The sequence below is a fragment of the Drosophila bipectinata genome, chromosome 2R (genome assembly GCF_030179905.1).
Source record: "Drosophila bipectinata strain 14024-0381.07 chromosome 2R, DbipHiC1v2, whole genome shotgun sequence".
Taxonomy (NCBI): domain Eukaryota; kingdom Metazoa; phylum Arthropoda; class Insecta; order Diptera; family Drosophilidae; genus Drosophila; species Drosophila bipectinata.
This window is the reverse complement of record NC_091737.1, coordinates 20,879,606-20,894,567: the sequence shown is the minus strand read 5'-3', so window position 1 is coordinate 20,894,567 and position 14,962 is coordinate 20,879,606. Positions and strand designations below refer to the sequence as shown.

The window sequence follows — 14,962 nt, the reverse complement described above, 5'->3', positions numbered from 1 at the left end:
CCGACCAGAAAGTCCACCGCCAATTAAGATTTTTAAAATGGGCGGCCATAAACAAGAACACTTAGGGTCACAAAAAACAAAAGAAGAAACAGCTTTACACCTTGGTCCCCTTTTTTCAAGAGATGAAAATATATCCTCTCCAGCCAGAGAAAAAGTTTTGAACAAAAAGATTTCTTCGAAACCATTTTTCAAGATATTAAAAAAAAATGACAAGAAAAAAGAAAAGACTCCAAAGAGCGAAATAAATGCACAAAATCATTTTCAGGAACTTCCTGAAACTATGGAAGTTCCCAGAAAAGCTACAAAGAGATCAGGATCCCCACTGCCATCATGGGATCAGTCGAAGAAGCGTATAGAAAATGTCCAAAGAGAGATCGTAATACCGCGACAACAAGAGGACGCCACACAGATAAAGCACAGGCCGGACGTGTTGTGCCTTCCAGACAAAATCTCGGTCAGCATTAAAAGGTTGCTTAAATCCTTCGTCACGGTTCATAACGCCTCTGTGGCAGATATTAAGAGATTTGGGAGGAAGGTGGCCCACAATGCACAAAAGGAAACAATAGTCTCTTTGCATAAAGATGTGCAAATAAATGAGCTGACAAAACAGTAAGTAAAATCTTTTTAATATTAATTTTTATTTAGCTAATTTACTTTCAAGGATGAACTCCATGTACGTGGAATCGGAGGAATATAAAGATAATCTTGCTAAGTTGCAAAAGGATTACGAAGAACTGGAGACAACCTTTAGTAAAGCTAACCAACAGCTCCTAGAAACCGAAAATCACTTCCTTAACAAGCTTAAAAAATCAAAATCACTTTATGATCAGCTTAACGCTGATCTTAGCAATCAGAATGCTTCACACGAACGAGAGGTAATAAATAATAATAAGATAAGATCATAGGTTAAAATTCAGTATATTCTCGCTTTTCAGATGAACAATATGAAAGAGACCAATCGAAAACTCTCCATTTCAATAAAAAATGATAAGAAAAATTACGAGGCGAAACTTGCCGAAAATCGAGAGAAAATAAAGCAACTTAAGACTCTAAATAACAACATATCTGAGGAACTAAAAAGTTCTGCATTGGAGATGGAAAAAGTAATGCTACAGAAACAGGATTTAGAGGTATTTGTGCAAGGATTGCCTCAAAAATCATTTTAATACATTTATTTTTAATCTTTTCAGAGCGAAATAAGGGAAATGAAATCCCAACTTGATGCCAATAATAAAACTTGTGCTGAGCTGAACATATCCTTGGAAAGACTCGGAAACGAACATAATGATGCTTTAGAGAAGCTTCACGTCGAGTTGAACAATCACAAATTACACTATGTAGAATTAGAAATGATGATTGACGAAAGAAACAAACAGTTGGAACAAGTCAATAATGAAATTAATTGTTTAAAAACAGAAGCTGTAGAAAAAGATACGGCGCAAATTTCGCTACAAGTCTATATTAATGAACTTGAGGTGCAGAGGGAGGAGCTAATCAAGAGCAATGATAAATTGGCAGAGCAATTAGAAAAACTTAGATTAAAAGCAGCGGAGGAGATAAAAACTATGAAAGAAACCAATGAGGTAAGTTAAGCTTAGATTGAGTTCAATTGATGTTATAAAAATATTTTGAATAGGAAATTATTTGGGAGCTCCGATCTGATATAGATAAGCACATAAAAGCTGCTGCCGAGGCACTCGAGGATAAAGAAAAGGTCGAAAAAGAGGGATTACTACAGATTTCTCAAATTCAAAGCAAGCTGGACAATCTAGATAGCGAATGCCATGAACTAAGGGATTTGAAGAAGTCCCTGGAGAACGAAATGGAACTGAAAACTAGGACCTGGCAAGATCAGGAAGCTTTGCAGCAACAACAGATTGCTGAGCTTCATGATCAATACAAACTTAAAGTTACAGAATTAGAAGGCGAAATACAACGTGAACATGAGCTAAATGAATCTCTGCAAGGAGTCGTCAAAGAAAAGGATATTATAATCAATGATACCCGTAAAAAATTACGAGACTTTGTTACGGCGAATAAAGCTCTTACAAATGATATGAAAATCATGAAAGGTGAAATGAAAACGATTGTTGAAAATGTTTCCGCTGCCGAGAAAAGATTTTCAGACGAAATAAAGTTGAAACAGCAAGATCTTGAGGTAAACTATAGGTTTTTTTAATAAATTTGTATATATAAATATATATTTTTTTCTCTTTGTAGGATTTTAAAAAGTCTCTTGAGAATGAAATTGAACTCAGAAACAAAAACTGGGAAGAGCAGGAAATGTTTCTGCAAAAAGAGTTTTCTGAGCTTAATGATCAGTACCAAAATAAAGTAACTGAGTATGAGAGAGAAGCTCAACTTAATATATCTCTGAATGAAGTACTTGGTGAAAAAGATAAACTAATCAATGAAAACCATCATAAATTACAAGATTTGATTTCTGAGAAAGAAGCTCTAACAAAAGATATAGAAATTATAAATGACGACAAGCAGAAAGTCATTGATAGTTTCTCGGCAGCAGAGAAAAGATTTGCAAGGGAATTAGAGACGCAAGAGAAAAACTATAAGGTAGACCAAGAATATATATTAGAAAATTTTAATTTTAAAAAATTAATTCTTTACTTTGCAGAAAAAAATTGAGGATTTGGAGAAAGCATTTGCACAGAAGAGCGCCGACTGGGAGAAAAAAGAACAAGATAAAGATGTAGGTTATCCTCAAGTATTAATATTTTTTTTATAACTTTATTAAACAAAATCTTTTGAAATAGGCTGTTATAGCAGAGCTTACATTTAAAATTAATCGTATTGGGAGCGTATGCGATCAATCTGTTGGAAAGGCGTCCATCCTGAAACCAGTACATATTATTAAATCAACGCCACAACAGAAACCAACTCCAAAGCTCCAAGTTGTGAAAAATGAAGCTATTGTTCGCCCGAGCACTTCCAAAAGGCAGCCTATTCGGCGCAAAGTTGTTATCGAACAACATCTTTCCGATTTCGAAAGTGACAATGAGGAATCAGTAAGTATTTCCTGATGAGCTTTAAATAAACATTTTTTAATTGACTGTCTTATTTATTACAGAGTTCTCAAAAAAACAGAAATAATGTTACTTTCAAACGTCCACGTGTGGCTGCTAACGTGGTAGCTAACGTTAACGTGGTAGAGGAAGACCTGTTCGATAGCTTGAAGAGGTCAAATTAGTTAATTAAGTTGAAACAACATAAAGAATACAATCTCATTTAGTTTATCTTGAAGATAAGAAAATAGAGAAAGTTTATTTTACCTCAAGTTTTCTTAAATTACTGGAACTTCTTTAAAAGCTTGCCCTGTGTTGGCAAACTTTTTTAAAGAACAACATGTTTCAAATGAATTTACTACCTAACCATACAAAACCTTCCAAGAGTATATTAATTTGTATTTTTAAGATATAAAATTAAACTTTAAATGTATTACCCAACTATATTTACATAAATATAAACTAAATATCGTCAAACCACACCTATGTACAAACCACACATATGTATATTTCATCTTACCACACATACATATAACATTATCACATTTTATATTTTTATTTTGCTCATTCATGAAAATATTTGTACACTCAAGCCATTCCGAGAAAATTAAAAACATTAAAGAATTAAAGAAACACATTATCTTTATCTTAATAGAACCATTTATCTGTATTTCAGTTTATTCGGTAGTTAAGTCTATATCTTGTCCAATTTTTATCCGATCCCTGAGCGGGATACCTTGATCGATTTGTAGCTCAATTCTCTTTCAATCTGCATCAAAACATTGAAACAAAATTTTCGACCCCGATTTTTCAAATTTTTCTGATGGAGCCCCTTGTAAAATCCAGGATTCCCATTTTGGCCCACAACCAAGTCCATATCTTGGCCAATTTCTATCCGATCCTTGAGCGGGATACCTTGATCGATTTGTAGCTCGATTCTATTTCAATCTGCATCAAAACCTCGGAACAAAATTTTCGACCCCGATTTTTCAAATTTTTCTGATGGAACCCCTTGTAAAATCCAGGATTCCCATTTTGGCCCACAACCAAGTCCATATCTTGGCCAATTTCTATCCGATCCTTGAGCGGGATACCTTGATCGATTTTTAGCTTGATTCTCTTTCAATCTGCATCAAAACCTCGGAACAAAATTTTCGACCCCGATTTTTCAAATTTTTCTGATGGAACCCCTTGTAAAATCCAGGATTCCCATTTTGGCCCACAACCAAGTCCATATCTTGGCCAATTTCTATCCGATCCTTGAGCGGGATACCTTGATCGATTTGTAGCTCGATTCTCTTTCAATCTGCATCAAAACCTCGGAGCAAAATTTTCGACCCCGATTTTTCAAATTTTTCTGATGGAACCCCTTGTAAAATCCAGGATTCCCATTTTGGCCCACAACCAAGTCCATATCTTGGCCAATTTCTATCCGATCCTTGAGCGGGATACCTTGATCGATTTGTAGCTCGATTCTCTTTCAATCTGCATCAAAACCTCGGAAAACAATTTTCGACCCCGATTTTTCAAATTTTTCTGATGGAACCCCTTGTAAAATCCAAGATTCCCATTTTGACCCACAACCAAGTCCATATCTTGGCCAATTTCTATCCGATCCCTGAGCGGGATACCTTGATCGATTTGTAGCTCGATTCTCTTTCAATCTGCATCAAAACCTCGGGACAAAATTTTCGACCCCGATTTTTCAAATTTTTCTGATGGAACCCCTTGTAAAATCCAGGATTCCCATTTTGGCCCACAACCAAGTCCATATCTTGGCCAATTTCTATCCGATCCTTGAGCGGGATACCTTGATCGATTTGTAGCTCGATTCTCTTTCAATCTGCATCAAAACCTCGGAACAAAATTTTCGACCCCGATTTTTCAAATTTTTCTGATGGAACCCCTTGTAAAATCCAGGATTCCCATTTTGGCCCACAACCAAGTCCATATCTTGGCCAATTTCTATCAGATCCTTGAGCGGGATACCTTGATCGATTTGTAGCTCGATTCTCTTTCAATCTGCATCAAAACCTCGGAACAAAATTTTCGACCCCGATTTTTCAAATTTTTCTGATGGAACCCCTTGTAAAATCCAAGATTCCCATTTTGACCCACAACCAAGTCCATATCTTGGCCAATTTCTATCCGATCCCTGAGCGGGATACCTTGATCGATTTGTAGCTCGATTCTCTTTCAATCTGCATCAAAACCTCGGAACAAAATTTTCGACCCCGATTTTTCAAATTTTTCTGATGGAACCCCTTGTAAAATCCAGGATTCCCATTTTGGCCCACAACCAAGTCCATATCTTGGCCAATTTCTATCCGATCCTTGAGCGGGATACCTTGATCGATTTGTAGCTCGATTCTCTTTCAATCTGCATCAAAACCTCGGAACAAAATTTTCGACCCCGATTTTTCAAATTTTTCTGATGGAACCCCTTGTAAAATCCAGGATTCCCATTTTGGCCCACAACCAAGTCCATATCTTGGCCAATTTCTATCCGATCCCTGAGCGGGATACCTTGATCGATTTGTAGCTCGATTCTCTTTCAATCTGCATCAAAACCTCGGAACAAAATTTTCGACCCCGATTTTTCAAATTTTTCTGATGGAACCCCTTGTAAAATCCAGGATTCCCATTTTGGCCCACAACCAAGTCCATATCTTGGCCAATTTCTATCCGATCCTTGAGCGGGATACCTTGATCGATTTGTAGCTCGATTCTCTTTCAATCTGCATCAAAACCTCGGAACAAAATTTTCGACCCCGATTTTTCAAATTTTTCTGATGGAACCCCTTGTAAAATCCAGGATTCCCATTTTGGCCCACAACCAAGTCCATATCTTGGCCAATTTCTATCCGATCCCTGAGCGGGATACCTTGATCGATTTGTAGCTCGATTCTCTTTCAATCTGCATCAAAACCTCGGAACAAAATTTTCGACCCCGATTTTTCAAATTTTTCTGATGGAACCCCTTGTAAAATCCAGGATTCCCATTTTGGCCCACAACCAAGTCCATATCTTGGCCAATTTCTATCCGATCCTTGAGCGGGATACCTTGATCGATTTGTAGCTCGATTCTCTTTCAATCTGCATCAAAACCTCGGAACAAAATTTTCGACCCCGATTTTTCAAATTTTTCTGATGGAACCCCTTGTAAAATCCAGGATTCCCATTTTGGCCCACAACCAAGTCCATATCTTGGCCAATTTCTATCAGATCCTTGAGCGGGATACCTTGATCGATTTGTAGCTCGATTCTCTTTCAATCTGCATCAAAACCTCGGAACAAAATTTTCGACCCCGATTTTTCAAATTTTTCTGATGGAACCCCTTGTAAAATCCAAGATTCCCATTTTGACCCACAACCAAGTCCATATCTTGGCCAATTTCTATCCGATCCCTGAGCGGGATACCTTGATCGATTTGTAGCTCGATTCTCTTTCAATCTGCATCAAAACCTCGGAACAAAATTTTCGACCCCGATTTTTCAAATTTTTCTGATGGAACCCCTTGTAAAATCCAGGATTCCCATTTTGGCCCACAACCAAGTCCATATCTTGGCCAATTTCTATCAGATCCTTGAGCGGGATACCTTGATCGATTTGTAGCTCGATTCTCGTTCAATCTGCATCAAAACCTCGGAACAAAATTTTCGACCCCGATTTTTCAAATTTTTCTGATGGAACCCCTTGTAAAATCCAGGATTCCCATTTTGGCCCACAACCAAGTCCATATCTTGGCCAATTTCTATCAGATCCTTGAGCGGGATACCTTGATCGATTTGTAGCTCGATTCTCGTTCAATCTGCATCAAAACCTCGGAACAAAATTTTCGACCCCGATTTTTCAAATTTTTCTGATGGAACCCCTTGTAAAATCCAAGATTCCCATTTTGACCCACAAGCAAGTATATATCTTGGTTAATTTCTCATTGTGTTTCACAGCGAAGGCATGGCAACACTCTTCCCATTCTTAAATGCTTTTTAAATATAAAAGATAAATTCTTAAAATTTTGAAGAAGAACATTTACTGTTGGAGGAAGTAGCGTCGACTTGGATTTCGGCTGAGTGCGATAAGGAAAGAGGGAGATTCAGAATAATGAATAATGATGCTGATAAACTGTCAAATTCATTAGTGCCAGTTCGAGCAAATGGGAATGCGAAAACATTTGTATAAATAACATATGAACTGGAATATGTTTGTAGCAAAGTATGTGTGCTTGGGTCAGCGCGTTACTAAACCAAAACCAGTATACGACGCGACCCTACCAACAATTAAAAGATAATAAGCCACACCGGGTGAGATCAGAGCCAAATTTCCTTGGTAAGATGTAGACAGCATAGAGGCCCGTGAGCTCATAACCATTGATGTCGTCATTATCGGCAGTGGAGGTTCGGCGAAAAAAGCAGCGGCGGAACAAAATCAGCAGCGACAACAGCCCCATGTTGGCCAAATGCTCGCTTTAGTTCAGTTCAGTTCAGTTCACGGCGGAGGCGAGAAGAGCCAGCATCGGGAAAATACGCGGAGAAAAATAAATACCCGGCGCCAAGACATCGCAAACGGGAATTATACTTATAAACTTAAAAATAATACGAAAATATAAGTATATATGTAGTTTGGAAGTGAAGAAGAGTGAAATGATGACCTGACAGTGTCCAAAGTCTTAAGTGATCAAAGTTTTAAATAAGTCTAGGGCTAAATAAAATTAAAACTTGTTGTCCAAAGCAGTCAGTTCGTGCAGAATCCGTGTACCATGTCGCAGAATCAAAGTCCAACCTCCGGGCCCGCGCCCACCCCCATCACACCGCCGCCCTCGCGAAGAGCAAACCGACCGCCGCGGATCAACATCCACAACCTGAACAGTGGCTCCGCCATGAGCCAGGCATCCATGCCGCCCAGCGCCCAGCCGCCCTACACATCACAGACCAACTACACGGGCAACGGAACCCAGGGGCCCTACTGGCCACCAGTGGCCAATCCCTTTGGCTACGACAACTTCATGACCAAGGGCTACGAGGGCTTCCTCGATCTCACCAAGACAGGCATGAGTTTCGGCGAGAAGTTCACCTACGGCTTGTACAATAAGTTCAGTAAATTGTCGCGCCGCTGGTTCACTCACATGTTCCTTATCATAGTGCTGGGTCTCTACAACGTTGCCGGAGCCCTCATCTTCAAGGCCATCGAATGTGAGTCTTTGGATTCCACTTTTGAGAAGTTTATTTAGTTTAAAATGAAAAATGAATGAATCCCTGAGACAATTTCATTATACTGGTCCGAAATTAGATGTCCGGACGTGTGTACAAGTGCACTGAATGCTTTGTTTGCTTATCAAGCTCTTCGGCAAGCAATTGTTTGGAAAACAGTAAACAAAGCAGCCGGAATACTCGTACACCTGCCGTACGTTGATGTTGTATTGTAATCGTAAAAAAAACATTCCCGTCAAATTGGCAGGCGCCTAAATCAGTATCCAAATACACGGAACAGGTGAATCTTTTTGGTAGAATCAAATGAGTCAGAGCTGGGGGGAAACACTACTGTTTAAAAACTTGAAACCTACAAGCGGAAATGATTAAGAAACGGTTCATTCATTAAACATCCCGGAGAAGTAACTTTTTTAAAAATTAGGGACGTTTATGGTATTGTTCTCATGATTCTGAAGTTTTAAGAAGTCCACCAAAGTATCCTAAAAGTGAAGAAATATTTACGTTTCAGATCGGAAGGAAGCTGCTGAAATAGCACAACTTCACAACGACCGAATAGCCTTTTTTAATAAAATATTAAATTTGGCCAAGGATCCAGCGGTAAGCAGAAAAGTTCTTACCTATATATGATGCATAATTCATAAACTTTTCTCGATTATTTTAGTTGAATTCTACCCTCTTTCCTGGACAAATGGTAGATATTATGAACGACTATTCTCCTGTGATAGACTCGGTGATGCGAAATGGCCTGGTCGACAAACAGAATCCATGGACCTTCTTCAACGCCATGGTTTATAGCTCCACCATCTACACAACCATAGGTGAGTGAAGGAGTATAGACCATTCCAGGGGGAATGTTTTCGTAACGTCTAAGTGTATTGCGGGTGCAAAAACGCCCACGCCGAATATGTTTAGTTTGGACGCTAGACAATATATATTTATGTTCGTTCTTCTTCATTAGACCAACAAAAAATAGTGTGACACAAAAGATGGAAATAGTTTTAAATATATTCGCAACGCCGGCACTTGTGTGCGAACATAAATTTGTGTCTCTTCTCGCACAGACAGTTTTAAGATCCGAATTCTTTGGAATTTTGTCACCGTTCTTAATTGGGATTTATAAATAATTCTGCACGGCCTAACTGTGAGATGCATACGTTTATAATCTGATTATATTTTTTATTTGTTGCCATAAAATGTTTTTTTTTTTGAACACAAACGAAAAAACTTGTTGCAAATAATTTTACGGACTATAATTTTGATATTTATTGTGCGGTTAGTTAATGATTTAATTAGTAATTTTAATCTTTTAACATGTTACCTGAAATTTGTATTTCTGTATTCCTTTGTATTCAGTCGACTCAACCTATAGATACGTACTGTATATGTATGAATGGGGGAAATGGAAAGCGGTTTCTATAGTCAATAAATTCCGGCTGCTTCGTCCACTTTTGACAAGTTTCCAACAACAGAAAAATAAAAATAAATAATCATAAATTTGCAAGTGTGGATGGCTTTCCACTCACATCTTCGCAAAAGCAATTAACACACTTTGCCAAAATTTTCGCCTCAGTACGATGACAGACTTTTCTTCAAATACTAAAATCGTCCATATGTCTTGTAAACAGAAAATGGTATTGTGAGAGTTCCGAATGCAATTGACTTGTCAAAATTGGCACATAATGTAAGCACACCATTCATTGAATATAAAATGCGTTTGTGGCTTATTTTGTGCATAAGTTAATTAGAAATGGAGAGTCACTTAGCATCCTAGCGGCTACATTGCTCATACGCCCTGTGAGTCATATGGGGCATCAATTCTCGGAAAATGTAGTATTTATTTATTTTTAGGCCCTCGACTGTCACAAAAATATTACACAGTTCCCCCAATGGCGCAACATGAAGCATTTCAATAATTTGTCTATCGAAAATATACTTTTCAAACGTCAGAAATTGGGCCACAAAATCCAATAAACTTGTGCTTTTAAAATGGAAACATTCAATATTAGTTAGCTTCCATAAACCTGTTGTTGGTGCCATTAAAATAATGCCTAGTAGAGCCATTTCAGAGGGAAAGGCCGACCAGTTCTATAATATGGTGTGGTGCATGCCCAAATGGAAAACAAATCCCGAAGGCAATTCGGAAATGTTGAATGAAAATGCGAAAAATAAACAAACGAAAAATCGCTGCTAAATTCCATAAAAGCGAACACGATCCGTCATCAACGATTCATTGATGAAGGGAGTGGGGTGTGGAGAGTTCGATCCGACAGATCTGGGCTAGTGGAGGGTTATGGGGATGTCGGGAAGTATCTGATGAAAATTTGGCAGAACTTTTAATTTATGTGAAATTTTAGAAGTGGCGAAAATCTCTGTGGCAACGATGACGTCACTAACAGTTCGACAAGTCCAAAAAAAATATAAATTTTGTTTATTGCTGCAAATGAGTGGCTGCAAATTATACAAATTATATACCAGAATGAAACAAATATTGTGAAACGGAAGGAAGCCCCTATTCGAAAAAGATCGCTTTTTAAACAAACCCCTTCTCGAAATCCGAATTCATATAAATTTCAAGGAAAATCGTATTAGTTGGAGTTTACAAACATAAATCTGTCGAATATATCCGCAGTCCTTGGGGCTTCTTTGTTTCTACATTTTGATAAGGAAAGCCACTAATTCCTTATGAGTTACGGAATGCGTCCATTCTATAATTGGGATGGGTAATTTGTAGAAAAGTGCAATGACATCTTTTGGGAGATTCGAAATTCACAAATAATCTCAGAAGACTGCCTCAAAAATAAAGAGAATCTCTATCTTTGCTGACATGTGTAGAGCAATAGAAAACAGCTGATCCACCAAAAGTATAGAAAACAAAATTAAATTGGAAATTTGAATTTTCTAAACGCTCTCAGCAGTTGGGACGCCAGTCGTGGTCGAGACTCCGAGCACCGAAAGAGAAAATTTCATAGAACGCGGCCGAGATTCTGGCATCTATAGATACAACATTAGATACAGACATTCTTATATGTATTAGCGGCTGTCAGAATCATCTCCAAGATATTGAAACATTCAAAAATTTTTCACGTACATTTCACCGGTACAAAGTATAACTTTTACCAATCTGAAATAGTCTCGTAACGCCTATAGGCCACCAGGAAAGAAGACTGCAATTTCAAAGTGATATAATTACCCAAGAATATGAATGCCTTGATGGCCAGTTAAAAATAGATGACCAGAACATGAGTGCCAGCACAAAGATAGATCGCGAAAGTAGCACACACGCTCGTCTGGACAAGGAAATGGAGCAGCCGCAGCGCCAACGTCGTCGCCTTGGACGCAGTCACCGCGAAGCAACGCCCGTCCAGCCGCCGGAACCAGATCCGTATCCACCAGACCCCTCGCCCCAGATGGTGCGCATGCAGATCCGGCCGCCGGGCTCGCTGTCCGCCCACGAGAGCAAGATTTTGCGGCGCCGGGACAAAACCTTTGCCAGTGCCTCGGCACGCAGTCAATCGCAGCCGCGGGAGGCGGAGAAGCTGAGCAGTCCGGATGCTCACCAGTTGATCAAACACCGCAGCTTGTCGTCGCCGCGCCACAAGGAGGAGTCCAGCGAGAGCGAGCTGACCACAGGGAGCAGTAGCCAGCAGCGAGCGGTGGCCGGTTTGGGACAGAAACACGATACCCTCACCCGGCTGGAGCAGAACCTGCAGCGTTTCGAGGACGAACGGCGGCGGTTTGAGGCTGATAAGCGAATCTTTGAGCGGGAGAAGCGGGAGCACAAGCTCCGCAATCGCCAGCAACTGGACAACGAGGAGCGGAAGCGCCTGCTGCAGAGCTACCGCAAGCTGAGCGATCGTATACAGCTCCCGCAGGACGAGGAAGAGCGCCGTCGTCTCATCCACAGCCTGCGCTTGCAGCGCCACGAGGCGCCCAAGGGCCGTGTCCGGAATCGCAGCAGTGGCTACGAGGAGTCATCCACGCAGTTCAGCTCTTCCGATGCCGAGACTGCCGAGGAAGTGCATCGCAGAACCCGAGTGCAGAAAACGCCCCAGGGCTATGTGGCAGCTCCCATTCGAGGGGCTCCTCCACCCCCACCGTCGGCTGTGCCCAAGCCACCGGAGAGGCGCTCCGTGAGCAGGAACAACTCCCTCTCGCCGGTCCGGCCACAAAGGCGCTCCAAGACACCCGAACAGCGGGAGGAGATCATCCGCAAGCTGGAGTATGTGGAGGTGGGCGAGAGCCGAGACGAGGTGGTAAAACCAAGAGCCACGGAGGCGGAGCAGCAGTCGGATTTGATGCGGAAGTACATGGAGGCAGCCGAGCGGGCCGCAAAGGCGGAGGCGGCTTTGGCAGCACAGAGTCTGGCAGTGGAGGGTGTTCGTCGCAGCAACAGCCTACGATTGGCAGAGAAGGAGGAGAAGCCATCAAAGTCCGAAGCGAAACGGAGCTCCAGTCTGGAGAGGCCACTCCGTGCTAACCGATCCGCCAGCCTGGAAAGAAATGCGCCTAAGGAGGAAGTCATACCCACACCCGAAGAGCACGAAGATCCAGAACCAGAGCTGGAAACAGAGGAGAAGGAGGATATACCTAGTGCGCCTGAAGACTACTCCCCGGAAGCAAAGACCAAGCCCACTTTCCTCGAGCGCCTAAAAGGACTCTTCCGGCGCAAAAAGAAGATCCCAAAAGAAGAAGTCATTGTAGATGTGACCACAAAACCACTTCCAGAGAAGCTAGTGTCGAGAGCATTTCTGTACCATCTTCGCCTGGAGGCCAGACACGAGTGGCGGCGCCTCAAGTTGGACTATCCCCAGCGTGTTGAGGAGATGCGTCTGATACGGAACAAGTGCGTCTCCCACTGCATCTGCCTGGCCATGTTGCTGGGATTTGGAGGCCTCATGTTCCGATACACGGAGGGCGCTTCCGAGGACATCTACAAGTGCCAGGTGCGCAAGGTGAAGCGTGATTTCATTGACAATCTCTGGGATGTCAGCCACAACATGAGGTAGGATTGGAGAGAGCATCCACAAGCCAAGTTGCGAGTGATTATTTTGTATATTTTCGCCAGAGAGGATGACTGGAAGTCCTTGGCACGCCAGAAGTTACGCAAGTTCGAGGATGAACTGAACACGCTGGCCGAGTTGGGACTGAGGCGCTTTCCAGGACAGAGGTCCTGGAACTTTGTCAATTGCTTCATCTTCTGTTGGACCGTAATAACAACAATAGGTAACATGGATGTAGCAAAAGGGTGTTTGTAGTTCGTTTTAAGGATATAATATTCTACATTCATAGATTATTAATAATTGTGGAGTATAGAAAGAATACTAATAGGTATATTCTCTTATTTTCTTCTCCAGGTTACGGCCACATCACTCCAAAGACGCCCCTGGGCCGATCCCTTACCATCATCTATGCCATCATTGGGATCCCCGTCTTCCTGATTGTCCTCGCCGATTTGGGAAAGCTCTTCACACGCAGCGTCAAGTTCCTGTGGGCCTATGTCCGTCGACTCTATTACACGCGCTCCTGCCGTCGGATCCGGAAGCAACAGCAAATCCGAGATGCGATGACAGGCATCAATACGGTCTACGACTTCGCCATCCGACGTCCCAGCAAGTACTTTGGCAACTCCGGCGAGGATAACGAGGAGAATAACGCAGAGGCGGATGCCGAGGCAGGACGATCCCTGGCCACTTCCCATCCGGAGACACCCACATCACCGTACCCGGAAACTTTCGAGGTGGACGACGAGTTCAACCTGCCCATATCAGTGGCGACCCTGCTGCTCGTCTCATACATGCTGCTGGGCACCTTCTGCTACAGAATTCTGGAGGATTGGCCGCTCTTGGACTCCTTCTATTACATGTTCATCTCGATGTCCACCATCGGCTTCGGCGACTTGGTGCCCACCAACCCGATATACATGATGGTCAGCATGATCTACCTGATCTTTGGCCTGGCCCTGACCTCCATGTTCATCAATGTGGTGCAGATTAAGTTGAGCGACCATTTCAAGCACGCCAGCGCTAAGGTGGGCGCCACCATCGGCATGAACATGGCCAGCGAGTTTGGCGATGAGACCGGCTCCCAGGCGAAGACGCCCTCGGAGCTGGCATCAGTACATGGCTCACGACTAGATCGGATCGAGGAGGATGGTCAGGAGGGAAATGGCGGAGCAGCCAGTCCCCCGCCACCACCTCCCACCTCAATCCTGCGGGCACCGCGTCCGCTGTCTCCGGTCTCCAATGCTTCCGCAGACAATGTCAGTCCACCACCCCTGCTGCCACGTCGTCAGGTGTCCGTGGAGCCTCAGCCGCAGGACGCGGTAGAGAACAAGAAAAAGAAGAAGCACCGATTTTTCTAGAGTCTGGGTGACCGTTTGGCAAGGATCTGCCCTGAAAGGGATGCCAAAAATGTGACAGTTAACCAGTAAGGACCTCATAAATGACAAGGCAATTTCAATCGAATTTACGACCGGGCTGTTCTGCGAGAGCATCGGCTACTCTATTTATTATTAGTTTGTTATTTACTTTTACTTTTCATCTAGAATAAGGCTACAGTTAATTAAATAAAAGAAAACGATAAAATATATCCTTTTGGAGATTTTTGGTGAAATTTATCTTAAATATTCTTTGGGTGTCCATTCCAAGGAATGCAATTATCAAATGCATATGTTAGAGCCGTTCTATTTGCAGGGGAATGTAGCTGGTAATCCTGGTGAACAGGAGCAGGAC

At 41.9% G+C, this 14,962-nt stretch overlaps 2 protein-coding genes across 4 annotated transcripts; both read left to right on the top strand.

Annotated features, from left to right (window-relative positions):
• The first annotated feature begins 135 nt into the window (after positions 1-135).
• Positions 136-3,318, top strand: LOC108122417 (crossover suppressor on 3 of Gowen). Its single transcript, XM_017236990.3, has 9 exons — positions 136-609; positions 662-875; positions 936-1,130; positions 1,191-1,583; positions 1,637-2,158; positions 2,221-2,571; positions 2,633-2,707; positions 2,772-3,023; positions 3,086-3,318. Exons 1-9 carry the CDS (start codon positions 281-283, stop codon positions 3,203-3,205), a joined length of 2,451 nt encoding a protein of 816 aa, XP_017092479.3. The 5' UTR covers positions 136-280; the 3' UTR covers positions 3,206-3,318.
• Positions 3,319-7,501: 4,183 nt separating this feature from the next.
• Positions 7,502-14,804, top strand: LOC108122520 (TWiK family of potassium channels protein 18). 3 transcript variants are annotated; one of them, XM_070278844.1, is made up of 4 exons: positions 7,502-8,213; positions 8,740-8,828; positions 8,893-9,049; positions 13,586-14,802. In XM_070278844.1, the coding sequence occupies exons 1-4, from the start codon at positions 7,781-7,783 to the stop codon at positions 14,590-14,592; spliced, it is 1,686 nt and encodes a 561-aa protein (XP_070134945.1). In that variant the 5' UTR covers positions 7,502-7,780; the 3' UTR covers positions 14,593-14,802. The 3 variants fall into 3 exon arrangements, with proteins under 3 accessions (XP_070134945.1, XP_043066754.1, XP_017092645.2); XM_017237156.3 differs by lacking the exons at positions 7,502-8,213; positions 8,740-8,828; positions 8,893-9,049 and adding exons at positions 11,141-13,233; positions 13,297-13,454 and having other exon boundaries at positions 13,586-14,804; XM_043210819.2 differs by lacking the exons at positions 7,502-8,213; positions 8,740-8,828; positions 8,893-9,049; positions 13,586-14,802 and adding exons at positions 10,813-13,233; positions 13,299-13,367.
• The last annotated feature ends 158 nt before the right edge of the window (positions 14,805-14,962 follow it).

What these genes read in the sequence shown, in the direction of transcription:
- LOC108122417 (XM_017236990.3), top strand. Translation starts at nt 281, where the DNA reads ATGGAAGTTCCCAGAAAAGCTACAAAGAGATCAGGATCCCCACTGCCA. An exon ending in ATAAATGAGCTGACAAAACA is followed by an intron (nt 610 to 661) that starts GTAAGTAAAATC and finishes TTTACTTTCAAG; the next exon opens with GATGAACTCCATGTACGTGG. An exon ending in ATGCTTCACACGAACGAGAG is followed by an intron (nt 876 to 935) that starts GTAATAAATAAT and finishes CTCGCTTTTCAG; the next exon opens with ATGAACAATATGAAAGAGAC.
- LOC108122520 (XM_017237156.3), top strand. Translation starts at nt 11,471, where the DNA reads ATGAGTGCCAGCACAAAGATAGATCGCGAAAGTAGCACACACGCTCGT. An exon ending in GATGTCAGCCACAACATGAG is followed by an intron (nt 13,234 to 13,296) that starts GTAGGATTGGAG and finishes TATTTTCGCCAG; the next exon opens with AGAGGATGACTGGAAGTCCT. An exon ending in GACCGTAATAACAACAATAG is followed by an intron (nt 13,455 to 13,585) that starts GTAACATGGATG and finishes TTTCTTCTCCAG; the next exon opens with GTTACGGCCACATCACTCCA.